Source organism: Rhizopus delemar, genomic scaffold (assembly GCF_000149305.1).
Source record: "Rhizopus delemar RA 99-880 supercont3.19 genomic scaffold, whole genome shotgun sequence".
In the NCBI taxonomy this organism is placed as follows: domain Eukaryota; kingdom Fungi; phylum Mucoromycota; class Mucoromycetes; order Mucorales; family Rhizopodaceae; genus Rhizopus; species Rhizopus delemar.
In genome coordinates this window covers 112759-135660 of record NW_027137845.1, presented here as the reverse complement: position 1 = coordinate 135660, position 22902 = coordinate 112759, and the positions used below count along the sequence as shown (strand labels likewise).

The window sequence follows — 22902 nt, the reverse complement described above, 5'->3', positions numbered from 1 at the left end:
GCGGCAACTAGAACCCTGTCCAGACATCCTACCCAGACCTCTTACAAAACAACACGCAGTAAGATGTCTCGATATGCACCACCGCTTACAAATGCCAGAAACAGTCCAAGGTCCTCTATCGTTCCTTCTCAACAGATTACCAAACAGAATACCATGTTCATCTCACTCCGCCTCTCCATGGTTTATTCGTTGGCCGGCCATCTGTACTATACTTTATGAACTTGACTACCTATTCCATCGTAAGGACCAACCGTCACCGCCATTTCAACCAGGGCAAAGATTCCTCGATTGGCTACCCTCTTCCCTTCACTAGTGACATTCACTTGTTTCCTTCACTCTCCCTCCCATATCTTTTTTACCCTTGATCCCCAAAGGGGTTTTTAGTTTCCATTAAACTTTTTATTGATCTGACCAGGGCGAAAACGATGCTATATTAGACATCATGCGCTCAAAATGGTCATTAATTTTATAAATAAAAATCAAATTTTAAACGTAATAGGATTATTAGAATAGTATCTCATTGTTTCAGCTCTCATAAGCATCTTTTCTTGAGTAAAATTTCAAAAGCAGAAAGCAAAATGAATCTATTATAAAAGTTATATTTACATAAATAACAGATAGTATAATAAATAAGATTACTGATAGTTTCAGCTCACTTTCCCAAAAGCGTGTACAATTGTAAGGATCAGGCTTTAATCTTCTGTTTAAACTTGTTAAACAATGGCTTATAAAAATACAAAAAGCATTAACATAGAGAATTGAAAGCAGATAGCTTCGATGATTCGTTCTGAATTTGATTGACGACAATCTCGTCTAAGATAGGAATCTGTTCAAAGAATTATTGTCTGTGTGTTTTCTATATGAATCGGATGACTGTATCCAAAGAACCATATATTATGAACTTGTCATGATAATGTAAAATATAATAATTGGGTAGTCTAAGTATTAATAAATCCTGAAATGTTGAAGCTGCAGTTAGGATCTTTAGGATTTGACAAGTATTTCTTGGAAGCTGCTTTCCACAAGTCTTTTTTTTTGAATCCAAGTAGAGAATATGTACTACTCTGTTTCTGGTAATTTGCACAGTTGGCAATATTCGTCGTCTGCATTTGCTGGAATGGTTCTGTACAGATTGTATCGAATGAATGATTTTTTATAAAGTCTGCACCATACGCTTCTAGGAATATGGTGCATACAACTACTGATAAAAGCTTTCCATTTATTGTTACTTACACTTGTGATTTGTGAACTAGAGTTAAAGCTGAGCACTGTCTTTAGTTAACGATTCTTCATTGCTATTATATTGATATCATCATAGCTCATCTGTTCAGTGAATAGATCAAGATTGATACTTAATTCAATTGGACCGTCTTCATTGTCAAAATTAAGGTCGTTCGGTACAGATGACAATAAAGATGCAAAAAATGGCTTGAAGGTAAGATATCCATAAGAAACAGCATTTTGGACTTTTTTAGAGAATACTTAGAGAGCCACAATATTGCCTGTTTTTGAATTGTATACCATTGAAAACGAAATCTTGTTCAAAGAAATGGTAAGCTTTTTGTACTTGAAGGAATTTGCTAAATTTGAATTTCTCTTGTGGGTCTTCTTCACATATATCCTTGAAGGGAATGGGTAGACTAGCTTGTGGTGATGTTGTCAGGTTGCTTTCGGTAGGTGAATCTAAAGCACTAAACATGAGGATTAGTGGATGGAGGTCTTTCATGTTACCATAAGATCTGGAATGCTCGAATATCATACGGGTGATGTGTGAGGAAACATCAAATGAGGGTTACAAAGTAAATGCCAGCATCTTTTACAAGAAGTACGGTATCCATTGATGATGGTTTAACAATAATGAACTGATATATCGAAACTAGAAATTTTTTTGCTGGACCTCTACGTTCAGTACCATTTAGAGTTATTAAAATAGCGGCAACTACAAAAAACTAAGTGCTTTTTATTTACTTGCTTAGTTCTATCATTAAAAAGATAAGTGCCAAAGTTAATTGGTTTAAAAAAGCTAAAATACAGTGTATGCAAAACAAAAACACCATAATTTATACAATAAAAAATAAAGCACGCAAACTTAGTGGAAAAAACCAATAGATATAGCGCAGACCTAGAGTTCACGCTAAATTTGAAAAATGGAAAAATACAATACTTCATTTATGTTAAAGGTACCATAAAGTTGAAAATATAGATGAAAGAATGATTAAAATAGATTCAAGACATGAGTTGGAAATAATTAGCCTCTCTATATTGCTGCTAAAAAATGCTGAACTGAGGGAAATTGTCAAGCATTTTCAAATCATAATATAATTTCAAGTATAAAAAAGGTATGTATTAAATAATATTTTGCTTTACAGTATAAGTTAAAGTACAAAAAATAATGAATCATATATATACACAAGTTATTAAATTAGTGATTAGCTTCGGTTGTTATTCTCTCTTTCTCTTCTGTTGAAGTAGAAGAGCTGCCTTCATTATAGTCTCGATTATTTGTATGTGGAGAAATTGGCTTCCTTATATGTTCACTGCTAGAAGGATTATCATCAGGCAGTGAAATGATTACATTCATACTGCTATTTCCAGCAGTCAAATGGCTTGTTGTATCACGTTGTTCAGTTGCTTGATCATTGTGTACTTGTGTAACAATAGATATGGATGAATCAGCTATAGAAACTGTATGTGCACTTTCATCGTTGGCGCCTTCTCTCTGTTGACGTGCTTCTGATGGTAAACAATCCCATTTACAAATTGGACATAGTGTTGATTTTTGTGTCAACCAAGGATCTACAAAAAGAATAAGAAAATATATACGCTTAAGGGGTTTACCCGAATTACCTATACATAATACACAAAAGCCATGCGCACATGGCAATACACGAACATCATTTTTTCCCAACAAAAAGTCATCTAAACAAATGGCACAATTCACATTTTTTGTTAAACCTGGTTCGTATTGCTTTATAGGTAATGCATTGACAATATCTACTGGAAGAGGATCTACTTGGCTTGCTCTTTGATGAAGATGAATATTGTTGTTGCCAGTAAGATCATTTGGATAATCTTCTCGTAATCGGCGTATTCTCCACCATCTTAAGAAAATAATACCTAATATACGTATTAAAAATTTAAAACGTTTTATCTTTTTTTTTTAATACCTATTAAAAAGATGGCAGCAAGTGCAATAATGTATGCCAAGTATCCCTTTATTGAACCAAGAAATCCATCTGAAGAATCATCCTGCAGAAAATAAGTGGTAATTGACCAAAGAGTTCGGATGTTTGGATTAGAAGGGTTATATGTATCGTTGAGTTTGCTTTTCAGTGTATTTCCGTAAGCATATGGAATAAAATAAACACCAATGGATGATTGAGTTAGGTCATTATCTGTCATGTTTAATACGGATCGATTCGAAGGAAGTGGCGTAGAATAAGTTGGAAAAGTGATTGTTGCTTGATATAAGGACGTCTTTACTGAAACATCCGGATCTAATTGATTATCATAAATGAATGCAGCAGTAACATTCATTTGACCTGCTGTCGATATGCTGTTGATGACGGATATCTTCTCACTCCAATTACAAATTCCTCTTTTGACTAAAGCAATTGTTTCCATAGTTTTCATTAATAATAAATTTGTTGAATTATAATTCAATCGTTGAACTATATCTACTGTTGTATTCTGGCAGCTATATCCAAAATCTAATAAAACCCTCTATTAACAAATTACATTAGTTATTCCTTTTTTTTTGTTAAGCATTTTACATTAATTTGAGTATATTCTTTTGAATTGAGTAAAACAGCTTGAAAGTCTTGACAACTTACAGTAGCTGCAGTTGAATATACAACACTGTACAAATCTGTTGATTTTGACGTATTTACAATATATGATACTTCAGAAAATACTGGATTTGGTAGGTCGGCTACTACGGTATTCAATAACATATAGCACAAACATAACAATATACACAACTTCATTTGCAGACCAAAAAAAAAAGAAAAGAAAAGAAAATTTCAACCCCCGGTATAGAGAAACTCCTTTAGCCTTGAAGTACATGTTTCAATATACACACAAACAAAAAAAAAAAAAAAGGATACTTTATATATTATTACCTCCGATTTGGATTAATAAAGTTCATAAAAGCAAATATAACAATAAAATAATTATACAGTATGAAAAAAGGTAAAAAAAGAACTGTCATGCAAGAAAAACGAAAGATGCTATGCAGGACATAACATACATGTTTGTAAGAAGAGGAAGAAAAGAACATTTTAATCTAAAATGGGACCATTGAAAATTTTTTAGGCGGTTTAAAGTCTTTGTCGAAAGGATTTCTCTTAAAATTATCTTTGATTTTGGCTCACTATTCTTTTATAGGATTTAAGAATATGAAATAAACAGCATAAATAAAGTCTTGTACTCCCACTTGTTTATTGCATCCACAACAAGCGCAGCGTGATGGATTATGCAATTGTCCATAATAATAAAAAATACATTCTTGTTATATCTATTGAAAAAAATATTGAAAACTTCAATAAATTTAACTATATGGCACACTGTAGTCCTTTTTTACTATTCCAATAAAAAAAAAGAATGTTTTCAAAGAAAGCTTTTTTATATATCCTCATTGAATCTTTTTAGATTATTACAAAGTAAAACGGTGCAACCATCGGGTATTGAGCTCTTTGAATAGCTTATATGCATTGGTTCTTTAGTCTGTTTATCGATATTACTGACTGTCTTATTGGAAGTGTTCTCTGCCTTTTTTTAACTGACAAGCTTTCATCCTTATTCTTTTTCAATCTCAACTCTTGTCTATTCTATGTTTTCTGTCTTGTGTTGAAGGTAATTTGCTAATAACTATGTGTTTGATGTATAGCAGTAATTAATATCCGTGAACTTATTTGAACTGGCATTTTTGGAGAATTGCAAGTCTTGACGATTTATCATACAAACTAAATATGGTTTTTGCTCATTTACTAATTTGAAAATAATTATATGAAATTTGAAGTATAAAAAAGAATTTTTATGGATTCAACCAATATAGCAAAATTTTAATTACAAGTCAAAACTTTCAATTGCATTAAATCATTTAATTCTACCATGTCAAAGGGTTTTCTAGATTTGGCAAAGAGGAAGCACAAATCTGTCAATAAAGTCCGAAAACACTGTGATGGTAAAAAAAAACTTTTAAACATGAATCGGATATTCATACAAAAAAAAAAAAAAAAAAAACATGAATCGGATACAATAAAAGTTCAATTCTGATTTGTTAAAATAATATTACCCCAAAAAAAAATTTTAAACTTTAGAACAAAGCCAAAAGCTCAAATTTATCTTTTTTTTGCACGGCCCATTGTTTAGGCTATTGGGGTGTGAAAAAAAATATAAAGCTTGTATTTTAATTTGTCATTTAAAACACTCATATACGTTTAAGCGTTTCATGTTAACACGTATGATCTCCTCATTTATTCTAACCCCAGTCATACAAGCAAAAAAGAACAATGAGCATACTTTAATGTTGAATAACATGATTTATATTAAAAAAATATGATCAGTCTAATAAAAAAATGATTTTATCTTTTTTCACTGATTAAGAAGAAATGCACAAATATATGACTAAAGCAATTGCTTGCTGTTGATAAATCAAGTTTTATCGGTCTTTCAAAATGATTTCTATGGAACATTTGATTGGAAATCAATGTGTCAAAAGAGAATCATAAAAGGAGGCTTGTAAAATATTTTCAATTTCTTCAAACAAAGCTCGCTATGTTTCATAGTCTGAATGAGAAAAATAAAATAAAAAAGAATATGTGGCTACAGTTTCTATGATTAGTATGGAAAGAATACTATTCAATTCACCCTGCTTGTATCAAGTATGCAGCTTTGGGGATAAAAGATAAAAGACCAAGGAAAGAAGGTAGTACATAACTGCTTGATAATTGACAGGTGAGTTACAAAATGTAAAGTTAGTTTTGGGGTGAAATACAAATTTATAATACAATTATACAGCCGCTCCAAATTAATCTCTGCCCCTACCAGCCATCCAAATTTGGTCTACGAAGTTTGATGGGGGTCAAAAGATTTTTTGTTAAAGAAATCTAATTACTTCTTTTTTCTTACATTTTATTCTTCTTGTATCTTTTTGTTTGGGGAAACAAAAATAAGAACGAATTAAATTCAACTGGCTTTTCTTGTGTGTATAATAAACTAATTCTACATATACAACATCATATACAACATCATACATTTGTTACATAACTTTTTATATATTACAAAAGACAGAAAGGTATTTCTTGATTTACTACGGAAAATAGAGCAAAGATCATAACTTTTTTTTTCTTTCCTTGATATACGCACTTATAGTTTTATACTACTTTAATATACTTTTAAAATCATGGATAATCAACAAGTACTTCGTCCCTTATCTATAAAGCAAAACACAACAGAGGTTTCTGTTCTCGTCCCTGCCGATATTTGGGTTCCTGCTGAGCAGCTTAGAGAAGAGTTTCCTCACGACGATGAAAATGTAGAAGAAATTACTGAAATCGAACTCGCTGCAAAATTTTTATATTTCACCACAACCCGTGCTTCAACAGAATCTCAGTTTTTGCCGGTTGCCAGAACATTATTCATCGACTTTTGTACTCAATACCTTAAAAAGAACGATGTTCATGCCACCACTCGCTCTTTACCTTCTGAATCCAAAAAGGTTGTTATTCAAGCTTACTACTCTGCTCTCGTAGTTCTCAAAGAGCAAAATGTTTTGTCTACTGAAGAAGCAGCTCCTGCCAAATCAGCTCTCTTTGAAGCTGCCAATCGTGGTGATGCCAAATTATTTGCCATTTTTGGTGGCCAAGGTAACATTGAAGAATATTTTGATGAGCTTGCCGATATTTGGGAAACCTATCAAGGCCTTGTAAAGCCTTTTGTGGAACGTATGGCTATTGTATTAGGTGAATATGCTCGTAGCCCAGAAGCTAGTGTTCTTCACTCAAAGGGCTTGGATATTATGCGTTGGTTGGATAATCCCGAATCAAGACCTGATCTCCAATACTTTATTTCTGCTCCCGTCAGTTTTCCTTTGATCGGTCTTACTCAAATTCTCCACTACTATGTCATGATCCGTGTACTTGGCTGGACTCCTGCCAAGATTCGTGATTTATTTGAAGGTAAGAAAAAAAAAAAAGAGGTTATGTGGAGAAACGATGATTAAAGTATTCCAATTTAGGAACTACGGGTCATAGCCAAGGTGTTATTAGTTCTGCAGTTATTTCTGCTTCATCCACTGAAGAAGAATTTATTCAAAATGCTGAAAAGGCATTGGGTCTTCTTTTCTGGATCGGTACTCGTGCTCAACAAGTCTTCCCTCCTACTACGTTAAACCCTGCTGTTTTGGAAGATTCAATTGATAATAATGAAGGCAATCCTACTCCTATGTTGGCCATCACTGGCCTTCGTGAAAGCCAAGTTTTGAAACACCTTGAGGAAACTAACTCTCATCTTGCCCCTGAGCGTCAAATCGAAGTCACCTTGCACAACGGTCCTCGCTCTTTTGTCTGCACTGGTCCTCCACAGTCTTTATACGGTTTGAATCTTGCTCTGCGTAAATTGAAAGCACCCACAGGCCTTGATCAATCTCGTGTTCCTTACTCTCAAAGAAAGATCAAGTTCTCTTCTCGTTTCTTGCCTATCACTGCTCCTTTCCATAGTACATATTTGAAATCTGCCGTATCTATTATTTTGCAAGATGCCGATAAACACAATCTCTGCTTCAATGCAAATGAAATGAAAATTCCTATTTATGCTACTGACTCAGGTACGTCTATACAAAAGGAATGCTTGTAGAATTTTTTTTTTTCTGATTTTTATTGTAATATTAATAGGCGAAGATCTTCGTAAATCTGACAACCTTACCAAATCATTATTATCACTCATTTGTGAAAACCCTGTTCATTGGGAAAGCGCTATTGCAACCAAGGATTTGACTCATATTATTGATTTTGGACCAGGTGGAACTTCTGGTATTGGTGGTTTAACTTACCGTAACAAGGAAGGTACCGGTGTGCAAATTGTATTGGCTGGTGCTCTTGAAGGAAGCAACCGTGATCTTTCCTACAAGGCCGATCTTTTCGATTCTGATATTCGTGCCGTTACTTACTCTCAAGATTGGGCCAAGGTTTTCCAACCTAAATTGGTTCAAACGTCAAGGTAAAAGAAAATAGAATAAGAAATAGTAAGCCAAACATAACAATTTAATTTTTTTTCTATTTAGCAATGGACGCATTCATGTTGATACAAAGATGTCCCGCTTGTTGGGTAAGCCACCACTTATGGTTGCTGGTATGACACCTTCTACTGTCAGCGAGAAATTTGTTGCAGCCGTTATGAATGCAGGTTATCATGTTGAACTTGCTGGTGGTGGACACTTCAATGAAAAGATGCTTCGTGGAAAGGTTGATAAAATCATGAACCTTACTCGTCCTGGTGAGGGTATCAACTTGAACATTATCTTTTTGAACGTTCGTCAATGGGGTTTCCAATATCCTTTGATTCAAGTCATGCGTAAAGAAGGATTCCCTATGGAAGGTCTCACCGTTGCCGCTGGTGTTCCTTCTCTTGAATTAGCCAACGAAATTATCACAAACTTGCAAGCTGCTGGTCTCCGTCATGTTGCCTTCAAGCCAGGAAGTGTTGATACTATTCGTCAAGTCGTAGCCATTGCTGCTGCTAACCCTACCATGCCCGTCATCATGCAATGGACTGGTGGTCGTGCTGGTGGTCACCACAGCTTTGAAGATGCTCATCAACCTATTCTTGAAACTTATGCTGCCATACGTCGTCAATCCAACATTATTCTTGTTGCCGGTTCTGGCTTTGGTGGTGCTGACGACACCTTGCCTTACATTACTGGTGATTGGTCTGTTAAATTCGATTACCCTCCTATGCCATTTGATGGTGTCTTGTTTGGCTCCCGTATGATGGTTGCCAAGGAAGGTTTAGCCTCACCTGCTGCTAAGCAGGCCATGGTTGATGCACCTGGTGTAAATGATGCTGATTGGGAAAAGACCTACAAAGGCCCCGCTGGTGGTATTATCACTGTGCTTTCTGAACTTGGTGAACCTATTCATAAAGTTGCTACTCGTGGTGTTCGTCTTTGGAAAGAACTCGATGAAAGCATCTTTACCCTACCCAAGGAAAAGCGTTTGCCAGCTCTTATGGCCAAGAAGGATTACATTATTAAGCGCTTGAATGCTGATTTCCAAAAGGTTTGGTTCGGTCAAAAGAAGACTGGTGAAGCAGTTGATCTTCAAGATATGACCTACTCTGAAGTTGTCTATCGCTTAATTACTTTACTTTATGTCAAACATGAAGGCCGATGGATTGATATCTCTCTCCGTAACTTGGTTGGTGATTTCTTGCGTCGTGTTGAAGAACGTTTCACTCGTACCGAAGCACCTTCTATGCTTCAAAACTTTGCTCAACTGGATTCTCCCTACGAATTTACTGAACAATTCTTGGCCCAATTCCCTGATGCCGAAACTCAACTCTTGACCTCTGAAGATGTTCTTCACTTTATTGCTCTTTGTAAGAGCCCTGCTATGAAGCCTGTGCCTTTTATTCCTGTCATGGACAAGGACTTTGACATCTGGTTCAAGAAAGATTCTTTATGGCAATCCGAAGATCTTGGTGCCGTTGTTGATCAAGATGTCCAACGTACTTGTATTCTTCACGGTCCTGTCGCTGCCAAATATGCTACTCGTATCGATCAACCCGTTGCTGAAATCCTTGGTGATATTTACAACAGCCACATTGAAAGCTTAAAGGAGCGCTACTACAAGGACGTCTCTATTCCTCAAGTTGAATATCTTGGTGGTGAGCCTATTCAAGCTTCCAATGTAAAAGAATCCGTCTCTGGTAATGAACGTATATATGAAACCAGCTCTAGCCCTGTTGACGAATCTCAATGGCTCCAGGCTATTTCTGGACCCAAGTACAACTGGCTTCGCGCTCTTTTGACTTCTCCCTTCATCGTTCAAGGCAAGCGTTTCATTGATAACCCTGTCAAGCGTATCTTCCGTCCTCGTTCTGATCAAAAGGTTATTGTTTCCAGTGATGCCGAAGACCACATTACCAGTGTGAAGGTCCAAGATAAGCGTCCCTGGAGCGCTACTGACAAGTCCAAGGAATTTGTTACATCTATTGAAGTTACTGTCTCTGGCAACTTAATTAACCTCAACATCTTTGAAAAGAGAGGAGCCAACTTTATTCCATTCAATTTGCAATTCGAGTACAAGCCTGAATTGGGTTATGCTCCTATTCACGAAGTTATGCATGATCGCAATGATCGCATCAAGGACTTTTACTACAAGCTCTGGTATGGTGTTGATCACAAAGATGACTTTTTGAACATTCCAGTCACTGAAAAATTAATTGGCACCGGCGAATCTGTTAAATCACCCGAAGTCAAGGAATTCTGTCAAGTTGTTGGCAACCAAGCTGAAATCTTTATTGACCGTGGTCAAAAGGTTGTTTATGCTCCTATGGATTTTGCCATCGTTGTAGGATGGAAGGCTATTATCAAGGCCATCTTCCCCAAGGTTATTGATGGTGATCTTTTGAGACTCGTCCACATGTCTAACGGCTACCGTCTCCTCGATGGCTCTGAACTTCTCAAGGTTGGCGACGTTGTTGATACTTATGCTTACATCAACGGTATTATCAACACTGACTCTGGTAAGATTGTCGAAGTCAAGGGTACTATTGTTCGTGATGGTAAGCCTGTGCTTGAAGTCACCAGTCAATTCTTATATCGTGGTCAATTTAATGATTTTGAGTACACCTTTGAACGCAACACCGAAACACCCATGGAGTTGAAGGTGAAGGATGTTAAGGATATTGCTGTTCTTAAATCTAAAGAATGGATGCACTGGACTGATGCATTGGAAAAGCATGAGATTGCTGTTGGTAGCACATTGGTTTTCAGATTGAACTCTGAACTCAAGTATAAGAATAAGAATGTTTATGCTAGTGTCAAGACTTATGGTACTGTTGCTATGCAAGTATCTACCAAGGAATTTGTTGAAATCGCCAAGGTTGAATATGAATCTGGTGAAAGCCATGGTAATCCAGTTATTGAATACTTGAAGCGTAACGCTCAAGAGATTGAACAAGCCCATTTCTTTGAAAATGGTGGTTACTCTGTCATGCCTAGCCAATCTACTTACTCTTCTGTTGTTCTTGCTCCATCCTCCAACGAACCTTATGCAAATGTATCTGGTGACTTCAACCCTATTCACGTCAATCCTTACTTTGCTGACCTCGCTCAATTACCTGGTACAATTACTCACGGTATGTGGACTAGTGCTTCTACTCGTAAGTTTGTTGAAATCTTTGCCGCTGATAATGTACCTCGTCGTGTTGTTGCTTATGATGTCAAGTTTGTTGGTATGGTCTTACCTTCTGACAGACTTGAAACTAAGCTCTACCACACTGGTATGAAGAATGGTCGTAAGATCATCAAGGTCGAAACGTTTAACCAAAACAATGAAAAGGTTGTGGAAGGTACAGCTGAAGTTGAGCAACCTGTTACTGCTTACGTTTTCACTGGTCAAGGCTCTCAAGAACAAGGTATGGGTATGGCCTTGTATGGCAGCTCTCCTATTGCTAGAAAGATTTGGGATGAAGCTGACAAGCACTTTATGGAAAACTATGGCTTCTCTATTCTTGAGATTGTCCGCACCAACCCCAAGGAAAAGGTTGTTCACTTTGGTGGTCTTCGTGGTAAGAAGATTCGTCAAAATTACATGAGCATGACCTATGACATTGTTGATGCTGATGGTACCACAAAGACTTTACCTTTGTTCCCCTCCATCAATGAACGTACTGCCTTCTACACTTTCCGTTCCCCTACTGGTCTTTTGTTTGCCACCCAATTCACTCAACCTGCTTTGACCTTGATGGAAAAGGCTGCGTTTGAAGACATGCGTTCAAAAGAATTGATTCAAGCTAACTGTGCCTTTGCTGGGCACTCACTTGGTGAGTACGCCGCCTTGGCTTCCGTTGGTGATGTCTTGCCTTTGACCTCTCTTGTTGACATTGTCTTCTACCGTGGTATGACCATGCAATCCGCTGTCAAGCGTGATGAAGAAGGACGTTCTAACTATGGTATGGCCGCAGTCAACCCTGCTCGTGTCTCAAAGACTTTCAACGATACTGCTCTTCGTTTTGTTGTTGATGCTATTGCTGGTCGTGGTGATGTTTTAGAAATTGTCAACTTTAACGTTGAAAACTGGCAATATGTTGCTGCTGGTGCTCTTCAAAATCTTGATGTGCTTACTAACGTCTTGAATTACATCAAGACTGCTAATATTGACATTCAAAAGTTGATGGAAACCATGTCTATTGAAGATGTCAAGAAGCACTTGGACGAAATCATTGATGGTGCTTTGGAAAAGACTAAGGCTAAGCAAGCCAAGGGACGTGTTGTTCTTGAACGTGGTTTTGCCACCGTTCCTCTTCCCGGTATTGACGTACCTTTCCACTCTTCATTCTTGCTTAGTGGTGTCTCACCTTTCCGTACTTTCTTGGCCAAGAAATTCGATCCTTCTGATATTGATGTTGGCCAATTATCTGCCAAGTACATTCCTAATTTGACTGCTGTTCCCTTCAGTACTGACAAGAGTTATATTGAAGATGTTTACAAATTAACATCTAGTCCTCGTTTGTCTGAAGTGCTTGAGAACTGGTCTCCTGAAAAGTATGTAACACCTGCTCAACAGCAACACCTTGGTTATATCCTTTTGATTGAACTTTTGGCTTATCAATTCGCTTCTCCTGTCCGTTGGATCGAGACTCAAGACCAATTGTTCAAGAACTACCAAGTTGAACGTCTTATCGAAGTTGGTCCTTCTCCTACCCTTAGTGGTATGGCCGTTCGTACTTTGAACCTCAAGTACCAAGCTTATGACAATGCCTTGAGCAACCGTCGTCAAAACTTGAGTATTTCCAAGGATGCAAAGGAAATTTATTATGAATTTGAAAACGTTGAAGAAGAAGCATCTTCAGCTGAAGCTGCACCTGCCGCTTCCGCTACTCCCGCTGCTCCTGTAGCTGCTGCTGCTTCTGCACCTGCACCTGCACCTGTTGCCGCCGCCGCTCCTGCTGCTGCTGCTGGTCCTGCTGCTGCTGTTAGTGATGTTCCTGTCACTGCTACTGAAATTCTTCATGCAGTTATTGCTCAAAAATTGAAGAAATCCATTGATGAAGTGCCCATGTCTAAGGCCATCAAGGATCTGGTTGGTGGTAAATCAACCCTTCAAAATGAAATTCTTGGTGACTTACAAAAAGAATTCAACAATGGTGTTCCTGAAAAATCCGAAGAAACTCCTTTGGATGAACTTGGTTCTGCCTTGAATAATGGTTTCTCTGGCACTCTCGGTAAGCATTCTTCTACCTTGGTTGCCAAGATGATTGGTGCTAAAATGCCTGGTGGTTTCACTTTAAACTCTGCCAAGACTTACCTCTCCAACTCTTATGGTCTCGGTAGCGGCCGTACTGAAGGTGCTCTCTTGATCGCTATCACAATGGAGCCTTCTTCTCGTCTTGGTTCTGAAGCTGAAGCTAAAGCCTGGTTAGACTCTGTAGCCCAAGCTTATGCTAAGAAGGCCGGTATCACCCTTTCTGCTCCTGGTTCTGGTAGCGCTGGTGGTGCAGCTGGTGGTGCATCTGTTGCTGTCATTAACAGCGAAGAATTTGATGCCATGAAGGCTAAGCAAGATGCCTTGATCTACCAACAGCTCAACTTGTACGCCAAATATCTTCAAAAGGATTTGCGCGAAGGTGCCAAGAAATACGAACAAGAAAAGGTCACTACCGCCAAGTTGCAAGCCGAACTTGATTTATGGTTAACTGAACACGGTGACATTTATGCTGAAGGCATTAAGCCCTCTTTCTCTGCTCTCAAGGCTCGCCGTTATGATTCTCACTGGAACTGGGCTCGTCAAGATGCTCTTGAGATGTGGTATGACATTATCTTTGGTAAGCTTGCCATTGTTGATCGTGAGATCACTGCCAAGTGCATTCGTGTCATGAACCGTGCCTATCCTGAATTGCTTGACTTTATGCGTTATAATGTCGAAAAGTGTGCTACTGACAAGGGTGAAACTTACAGACTTGCTAAAGATTTTGGTCAAGCCTTGATTGAAAACTGTGCTGAAGTACTTGCTGAAGATCCTGTCTACAAAGATGTTGGTTTCCCCACTGGTCCCAAGACAGATGTCACTGAAAAGGGTGACATTAGTTATGCCGAAGTTCCTCGTCCTGGTTGCCGTAAATTGGCCGACTACGTCAAGGATATGACCACTGGTTCTGAAATGACCGAAGTTTCCGATCGTCTCAAGGCACAACAAGGTATCTCTCGTATGCCTTTCTTGCATCTCAAGAAAAAGAACCCTAGCGAGCCCAGTGGATGGGAATTCAGTAATGAACTTACTGCCTCTTACCTTGATGTATTGCGCGAAATTGCCGAAAAGGGTATTACATTCGTTGACAAGTGTGTCCTTTTGACTGGTGCAGGTAAAGATTCTATTGGTTCTGAAGTATTGAAGGGTCTTATTGCCGGTGGTGCCAAGGTGATTGTCACTACTTCTCGTTTCAGTCCTCAAGTTACCAAATACTTCCAGTCTATCTATGAAACTTATGGCTCCAAAGGTTCTGAGCTTGTTCTTGTTCCCTTCAACCAAGGTTCTAAGTTGGATGTCGATGCCTTAGTCGAATATATTTACGATCCTAAGGGTCTTAACTGGGATCTTGACTTTGTTATTCCTTTCGCTGCTATTCCCGAAAATGGTCGTGAAATTGATTCCATTGATTCCAAATCCGAACTTGCTCATCGTATCATGTTGACCAACCTTCTCCGTATGTTGGGTAACGTCAAGACCCATAAGCAAAAGATTGGTTCTGACACTCGTCCTGCCCAAGTCATTCTTCCTTTGTCTCCTAACCATGGTACTTTTGGTGCTGACGGTCTTTATGGTGAATCCAAGATCTCTCTTGAGACTTTGTTTAACCGTTGGTACTCTGAAAGCTGGTCAAACTACTTGCTTATTGCAGGTGCTGTCATTGGTTGGACTCGTGGTACGGGCCTAATGAGTGCTAACAACATGGTTGCTGAAGGTATTGAAGCCCTTGGTACCAGAACTTTCTCTTCTATTGAAATGTCTTTCAATATCCTTGGTCTCATGCATCCTTCTATTGTTGAACTTTGTCAAATCGAACCTGTTTGGGCTGATCTCAATGGTGGTCTTCAATTTGTTACCAACTTGCAAGAAGTGAGCGCTAAGCTTCGTAAGGAGATTCGTGAAACTGCTGAGATCCGCAGAGCTATTGATGCTGAAAATGCTCTTGACTTCAAGATTGTCTTTGGAGAAGAAGCCGAACGTAAGCACAAACCTCACAAGATCACACCTCGTGCAAACATGAAGTTCGACTTCCCTACTCTCAAGTCTTATGAGTCTTTGAAACATCTTAGTCATCTTAAGGGCATGCTTGATCTCGAGCAAGTTATTGTTGTCACTGGTTTTGGTGAAGTCTCCCCTTGGGGTAATGCTAGAACTCGTTGGGAAATGGAAGCTTATGGTGAATTCTCTCTTGAAGGCTGTATTGAAATGGCTTGGATCATGGGTTACATCAAGCACCACAATGGGAACTTGAAAAACGGTAAGTTTTACTCTGGTTGGATGGATGCCAAGACTGGTGAGCCTGTTGAAGACAAGGATATCAAGAGCAAATATGAAAAGCAAATCCTCGAACACTCTGGTATTCGTTTCATTGGTAAGTTTGCATAAATAAATTAATAGTTCTAGAAAAATAATACATCAATTTATTAGAACCCGAAGTAATGCATGGTTACAACCCTGAAAAGAAGATGTTAATGCAAGAAATTGTTGTTGATCACGATCTTGAGCCATTTGAATGTTCCAAAGAAGAAGCTGAACATTTCAAGCTTGAACAAGGTGATAAGGCTGATATTTATGAATCTGCTAGTGGTGATTGGTGTGTCATTTTGCGTAAGGGTGCTACTTTGTATGTCCCTAAGGCTCTTCGTTTTGATCGTCTTGTTGCTGGTCAAATTCCTACTGGTTGGGATGCTGCTCGTTATGGTATTCCCAAAGATATTGTCGAACAAGTTGATCCTGTCTCTTTGTTCAACATTGTCTCTACTGTTGAAGCATTTATTTCTGCCGGTATCACTGATCCTTATGAATTCTACAAGTATGTCCACGTCTCTGAGATTGGTAATGCCACCGGTTCTGGTGTAGGTGGCCAACTTGCTCAAAGAGGTCTCTTCCGTGATCGTCTCCTTGACAAGCCTGTTCAAAAGGATATCCTTCAAGAATCCTTCATCAACACCATGCCTGCTTGGATCAACATGTTGTTGCTCTCTTCATCTGGTCCTATCAAGACCCCTGTCAATGCTTGTGCTACCTCTGCTGTTTCTATTGAATTGGCTTGTGAATCTCTTTTGACTGGTAAGGCTAAGATTATGATTGCTGGTGCCACTGAAGACATCACTGAAGAATCAAGTTATGAATTCGCCAACATGAAGGCCACTTCTAATGCCGTCGATGAACTTGAACACGGCCGTACTCCTGCCGAAATGTCTCGTCCTACAACTACTACCAGAAATGGTTTTATGGAATCTCATGGTGCTGGTAACCACGTCCTCATGTCTGCCGCCACTGCTATTGAAATCGGTTGTCCTATTTACGGTATTGTTGCTCTCAGTAGCACAGCTACTGACAAGGAAGGACGTTCCGTTCCCGCTCCTGGTGCAGGTATCTTGACCACTGCTCGTGAAAGTTCCAACAAGAGAGCCTCTCCCTTATTGAACTTCAATTACCGTGCTAGACAAATCAAGGCTCGCCGTGCTCAAATTAAGGCTTGGGTTGAAAGCGAATACAGCATGTTGCGTGAAGAGTTAGAAGAACTCAAGGCTTCTGGTGAACTCTCTGCTGATGAGGAAGAATCATGGATTGAAGAAAGAACTACCTTTATTCATCGTGAAGCTAAGCGTCAAGAAAAGGAAGCTTTGAGTACTTATAACCATCAATTCTTTAAGAACGATCCAAGCATTGCTCCTCTTCGTGGTGCCCTTGCTGTTTATGGTTTGACTATCGATGATATTAACGTTGCCTCATTCCACGGTACATCTACTAAGGCTAACGATAAAAATGAATCTCGTGTTCTCAACTCCCAATTGAAACATCTTGGCCGTACCAAGGGTAATGCTCTTTTGGCAATTACTCAAAAGTACTTGACTGGTCATCCTAAGGGTCCTGCTGCTTCTTGGATGGCTAACGGTATGATTCAATGTTTGCTTAGTGGTGTTGTTCCTGGTAATCGTAATGCTGATAATGTTGATATTGTCATGAAAGACTTTGAATACATCGTATATCCCTCTCGTTCTATTCAAACTGATGGCTTAAAGGCCGGTCTACTCAAGTCTTTCGGTTTCGGTCAAGCAGGTGGTGAAATCTTGATTATCCACCCCGATTACGTCCTTGCTTCATTAGAAGAAAGTCAATATGCCGAATACAAGGCGAAGAACGCTCAACGTTATGCCAAGGCTTACCGTTATCTTCATGATTCCCTTACAGGTGTTGCCGACTTTGTTCAAGTCAAGAATGAAGCTCCTTACTCTGCTGAACTTGAATCCTCTGTATACTTGAATCCTAGTGCTCGTACTGAATACTCCAAGGAAAAGAAATCATGGCACTTTACCAACAAGTCTGCTAGCCGTGCTACCCCAACTATTGGTGATGCAGCTGTTACTAAAGACATTCTTTCTTCTCTTGCCGAACAACAAGCTGGTAAGAAGGGTGTTGGTGTAGACGTCGAATTGACCAATGCTTTTAACATTGAAAACTCTACCTTCATTGAACGCAACTTTACTGCTACCGAAATTGAATATTGTAACTCTCGTCCTGATCCTCAAGCAAGCTTCACAGGTCGCTGGTCTGCAAAGGAAGCTGTTTTCAAAGCTATCTCATCTTATGGTAACATTGCCTCAGATGGAGCTGGTGCTCCTTTGAACGAAATCGAAATCAAATCAAACCAGGTTGGAGCACCTGAGGTTGTTTTGTCTGGTAAAGCCAAGGATGCTGCTGCTAAAGCAGGTGTTAAATCTGTCAATGTATCTATTAGCCACAGTGGTGCTTATAGTGTTGCTGTTGCCCTTGCCCAGTAAATTATATACTAGAATTTGTTTAAAAAAAAAGCCAAATTGTTTTTTGTAATAATCATTATTCTCCCCAAATGATGAAATAAACTTGTATGATGTTTGTAAAAAAAGTTACAGTTTTCAAATTTTAGTTTTAAATTGTATAATAAAAATAATGCTGTTCAGCCTTTAAATTCACATGAAGTCATTTTTTTATCACGAAACATTATTTTTTGTTAAAATGAAAATGTCTTTGTGCACTGTGCTTGTTGCGTATTAAAACACACATACACATCGAGACGATCCATTATAAACGAAGAGCAAATCATAATGATCTTATAGTATACAAAATTGCTTTTCAATATTAAAATTTTGTTTTTATTAATTATATTATGTATTATGCAAGAGTGTGTTTAGTATCATTAAAAATTTGACCTTTTTTACTTTCTAACTCCTTGGAGGGTGTTTAAAAGTGTGTGCTTGGAATCGTCCATCTCAAGAGACCAGATCATGAAACCAGCAAGGCCTTCGGATTTGACATAGTTTAATTTGGCTTCGAAGGACTTGGTATTATCGTAGGACAAAAAGGTATGCTTTCCAGCATGATAAGCATAAGGAGTTTGAGATTGTTCATCCCAGTAGGTTGTCCATCCATTTTTGTTTTCGAGGATACCATTGGCAACAATGGATCTCCATTGGTATTCTCCGGTGTAGCTAGGTTTACAATTGGGGCATGGATCGGCATCTGATTCGTCGTATTTATCGCCTTTGATTTGAGTGTGACCATCGAGTTTAACGTACATACCAGATGTTGAGGTGATGGGTTGAGCAGTTTTGAGGACCTTACCATAAAATGTGACACCGACATGCATCTTATTCTTGGGAATACCAGCATTATACCACAGATTGACAGTGGTATCAACACCCCAGCCGTGAGAGGATCCCCAAAGAGCTGCATTAGGACCAGCGACATCATTCCAGTTTCCGTTGTATTCATATGACTATATATGAAGCTAATTTAGAGAAATAAAAATCATATAATGAGTGTTGCTCTTACCATCAAATAGAAATAATCAACGTTGGTGACCCAGTCAGGTTCAAAGTGCCTAATAGAGCGACCTCTTTCATCAAGGAAAGGTCCAACAGAGGCTGCGACAGTGATCACCTTGTGAGCTTTGGGAAATGTAGTGTCAAGCTTTTGACGTAGTAATTTAATAAAAATAAGGAGGTTGGCAGTATCGTTAGGATTTCTGTTCAAAATTGATCATTTTAATAAGCGATGTAAATAACCATGATTGGTACACCTACCTAGCCGCGTTGGCAATACTATCTGGGCTGTTGGGGAATTCTAGATGATAGAATGTCATTGTAAGGAAATGCATTTGTGCAAGTAGGGCGCTATTAACTTACCCCAGTCGATGTTGACACCATCAAGCTTATACTTTTTAACCATATTCACAATGTTTCTTACAAAAGTGTTACGTTTGGATACAGAGCCAACCAATGTACTCATATGAATAGAACCAGACCAGCTATGAAATGTAAGTCGATTAGCTTTTTGGAGGCATGATATAGTGTAACCATTATACATTACCCAGCAATGCTAATACTAACACCAACTTTGTTCTTATGAGCCTGAGTAACCACTGTTTAAACACAGCTTATGTTAAATTTTTGGGTGGCAGTAAATTATGTAATACAATACCTGATTTTAAGTTATTGCCATCAAAACCCTTCAGCACACCATTGGCATTGGGTTCAGCGAAAGCATAAGCAATATGGTCCAATTTGTCCCATTTAATATTCTTGGGAATATCCCAATCAAGGACGTAAGCTACAACTTTATGATTAGGAAAAGTCAAGCTGGAAGCATTAGGAGTGTTCTTTTTGTTGCTGGACGTATGCTTGGTAGTGTGCTTAGTGGTGTGCTTGACAACATGCTTAGTGGTGTGCTTCTTGGTGTGCTTAGTAGTGTGCTTCTTAGTGTGTTTCTTGGACAAGTGCTTGGAAGAATGCTTTGTGGATTTCTTGGATTTCTTGGTAGGCTTCTTCTTTCCAGAGGAATGATGGTGAATGGTCTTGTAGTGAGTGCGTTTATTAGTATGATGATGAGAAAGGGACTTGTGCTTGGAGATATGACCCTTGGAATGACTTGAAGCAGCAAGAGCTGTGTAAGAGAATACTACACAAAGTGTAAGCAGAGTAAACAAGATGTGACGCATTGTATATATCCTTCAAGTACAAATCAATCAATGGAGGGTAAAATAACGGGCCTTTTATATACGACTTGTCTAGGATCTTTATTGTTCACAAAAATAACTCAATTTGCACAAACAATTGATTTCAATTTGTGTAAACGTTTTTAAATAGTAACATTTTGCTCAATTATTGCATATCATACATTTTCTGTCTTTACTTTTAGTGTGGTCTTCTTCCCAATTACGGATAACTGCTTTGTCATCGAATCTCCGGCGCTTATCTATCAACTTAAGCTACATTTTTGTTGATTGAGAAGGACAACAGTGTTGACAGTGCAGAAGTTATAATGGACAGTAACGCGCTTCTTAAAGAACAAAGGTGAAATAGAGGGCGTGATTATTTGTTTCACCAATTCTGCTTCCCTTCTTCACTTTGGTGAATTATTCATTGTGCTCTATTTTTAAAATCCTGTTTCACCTTCTCCGCTAACACCTGTTCATTAAACAATTTAAGTAAACTGGACAACTTAATTATTGTTTTAGCGATCCTTCTTTTTTCTAACAAGTTATTTGCGTAACCAACTTCCCCTCACCCTTGTAAGGCATACCTATTTCAAATTTATTGTATTCTTTCAGAAGAAAAAAACCATACGACTTTTGGTCAAAGGGTTTAATCTATTTGTCAAACTTTACGTCCAATAGTTGTCTATTTGTTTATGTCAAAAAGGTTCGCGAAAAAAAAAAGCGGGTTGTTATGTCATCTCGATTTTTGAAGAGGCCATTATTCTAAAGCCTCTAAATGTTTTTCTTCACATTGATGCTTTAAAACGAGAAAAAGAAAATATGATTGTATGTGTATATTTGACAATTTTTCTTCATCATGAACATATGCTTCTTGTTTTCTTTGTCGGCTTTACTTTACTTTTTAGTTTTATCAACTGGCTATTTGAGATAATCAATGTCTGAGTTTAACATATTCTTCATTTGTCCAAAATTTAAGGTTAGGGTCCAGTTTCGCGTTGTAAAGAGTCGTTTTCTATGCATTACCTTTTACAATTTAAGATCTGTTGTAATTGCTATTTCCAGATTCGTTTTAGTATTCCTTAGACTTTGCTTGCTGCTGAATGCATCAACCATCTTTAATTAAAAAAGGAAGAGAATTATTTAGTTGAATACAGGAGGAGTATAAACTAGTAAATTGAAGTTGCTATAGAAAGATTAGTTGTAGCACACACTGCTTATTGCAGAAGCCTTGAATTGCACAGTATTGGTGATACTTTACAGAAGTGAAACTGTAAAGCTTAAAACGTGGACGCGATTCTTGTACACGCACGATTTTGCAATACCGTACTCATCTTGTAACGTTAATCTGATTAGGATTTAGAAGAATGCATGAGGTTATTAATAGCTTAAATGCTTGCATTATAGTTAATAAGACTTTTTAATGACCTAATTATTTAGCTTTTTTTTTTTTTTTTTTTTTTTTTTTTTTTTGCAGCTAATAACGTATAGACATAAAATACATAGTATTGGTGATCGCCATTTTGTCGAAAGACAGAGTTGATAACTCAGTTTTATGCTGATTGTGAAGCATAAAAGATACAGGCTGTTTGATGCTTTTATTCTAGAGTACAATTAATTCAGAGACTTCAAATATTCTGGCCTTACATTCTTTAACCTTTATTTCTTCACAAACCATTCCTTGTTAATCGTATAGATTCATAAATCCAGCTACTAGCTGTTTATTGCCGCCTGTTTTTATCTTGAAGGGAGACAATCTAACATAGCCGTCTAAACCAAATGCCTTGTAGAAGGATAATAAGCCATAAGTGTTAAAAATCAGACCATAGAAACATACTACATCCACAGCAAAGGCAATACTGAAAACAGCGAGAGCATGCTTAAGCAAATTCTCAGTTATCTTCCGCTTCTAAGCGCCTATAGGGTTACTAGTTTTTGTACATCTCAAGAGAATACAACATGGTTTATTTACCTTTTATGTCATGTGGAGATGTCTTACGTCTATCTTGCTACGAAATAAATCCAAATAATTAAAGCTTACAATAGCCTTATGAAAGTAAGTTAAAAATCAATTCACATACAATTTAATTATGTCAGGACGTAATCTTACTTTATCTGGTTCTCTCTTATTGCAATTAGTAAATCGTTTGTGGAGATATACTCAAACATACCCGATTGATATAACATACGTAAGGCCTCAATGAAAGTTGAGATTTGGTTAACGTTTGCATGTATTATGTTCCTTATTCAAATACATTGGCATTTTCACTGCATTTATATGTATGCTGCATTGTTTTCCTCCAGTGTTTTATTAAAAAAACCTTTTGGGTTGGCATAAATGGAATATATTTGGTAAATGTACTCCGGGCGAGCTTTATTTGTGAAGCGCTGACCTAGTACCCATACAAGTATGTCATTCAAATACTGCTGCTATTCTATATGGATTCATTA

The 22902-nt window shown here is 37.9% G+C and overlaps 3 protein-coding genes across 3 annotated transcripts; 1 reads left to right on the top strand and 2 right to left on the bottom strand.

The window, feature by feature from the left end:
- Window positions 1-2422: 2422 nt before the first annotated feature.
- RO3G_16172 (uncharacterized protein) lies at window positions 2423-3402 on the bottom strand (the record flags this gene model as incomplete). The annotated part of the gene is made up of 3 exons (XM_067670756.1): window positions 2423-2796; window positions 2848-3117; window positions 3168-3402. The coding sequence occupies 3 exons, from the start codon at window positions 3400-3402 to the stop codon at window positions 2423-2425; spliced, it is 879 nt and encodes a 292-aa protein (XP_067526857.1).
- A 3004-nt stretch (window positions 3403-6406) lies between these two features.
- On the top strand, window positions 6407-18259 carry RO3G_16171 (uncharacterized protein; the record flags this gene model as incomplete). The annotated part of the gene is made up of 5 exons (XM_067670755.1): window positions 6407-7181; window positions 7241-7828; window positions 7896-8220; window positions 8285-15843; window positions 15900-18259. 5 exons carry the CDS (start codon window positions 6407-6409, stop codon window positions 18257-18259), a joined length of 11607 nt encoding a protein of 3868 aa, XP_067526856.1.
- Window positions 18260-18672: 413 nt separating this feature from the next.
- On the bottom strand, window positions 18673-20454 carry RO3G_16170 (uncharacterized protein; the record flags this gene model as incomplete). Its single annotated transcript, XM_067670754.1, has 6 exons — window positions 18673-19233; window positions 19290-19482; window positions 19541-19580; window positions 19643-19764; window positions 19827-19878; window positions 19938-20454. The coding sequence occupies 6 exons, from the start codon at window positions 20452-20454 to the stop codon at window positions 18673-18675; spliced, it is 1485 nt and encodes a 494-aa protein (XP_067526855.1).
- Window positions 20455-22902: the final 2448 nt, after the last annotated feature.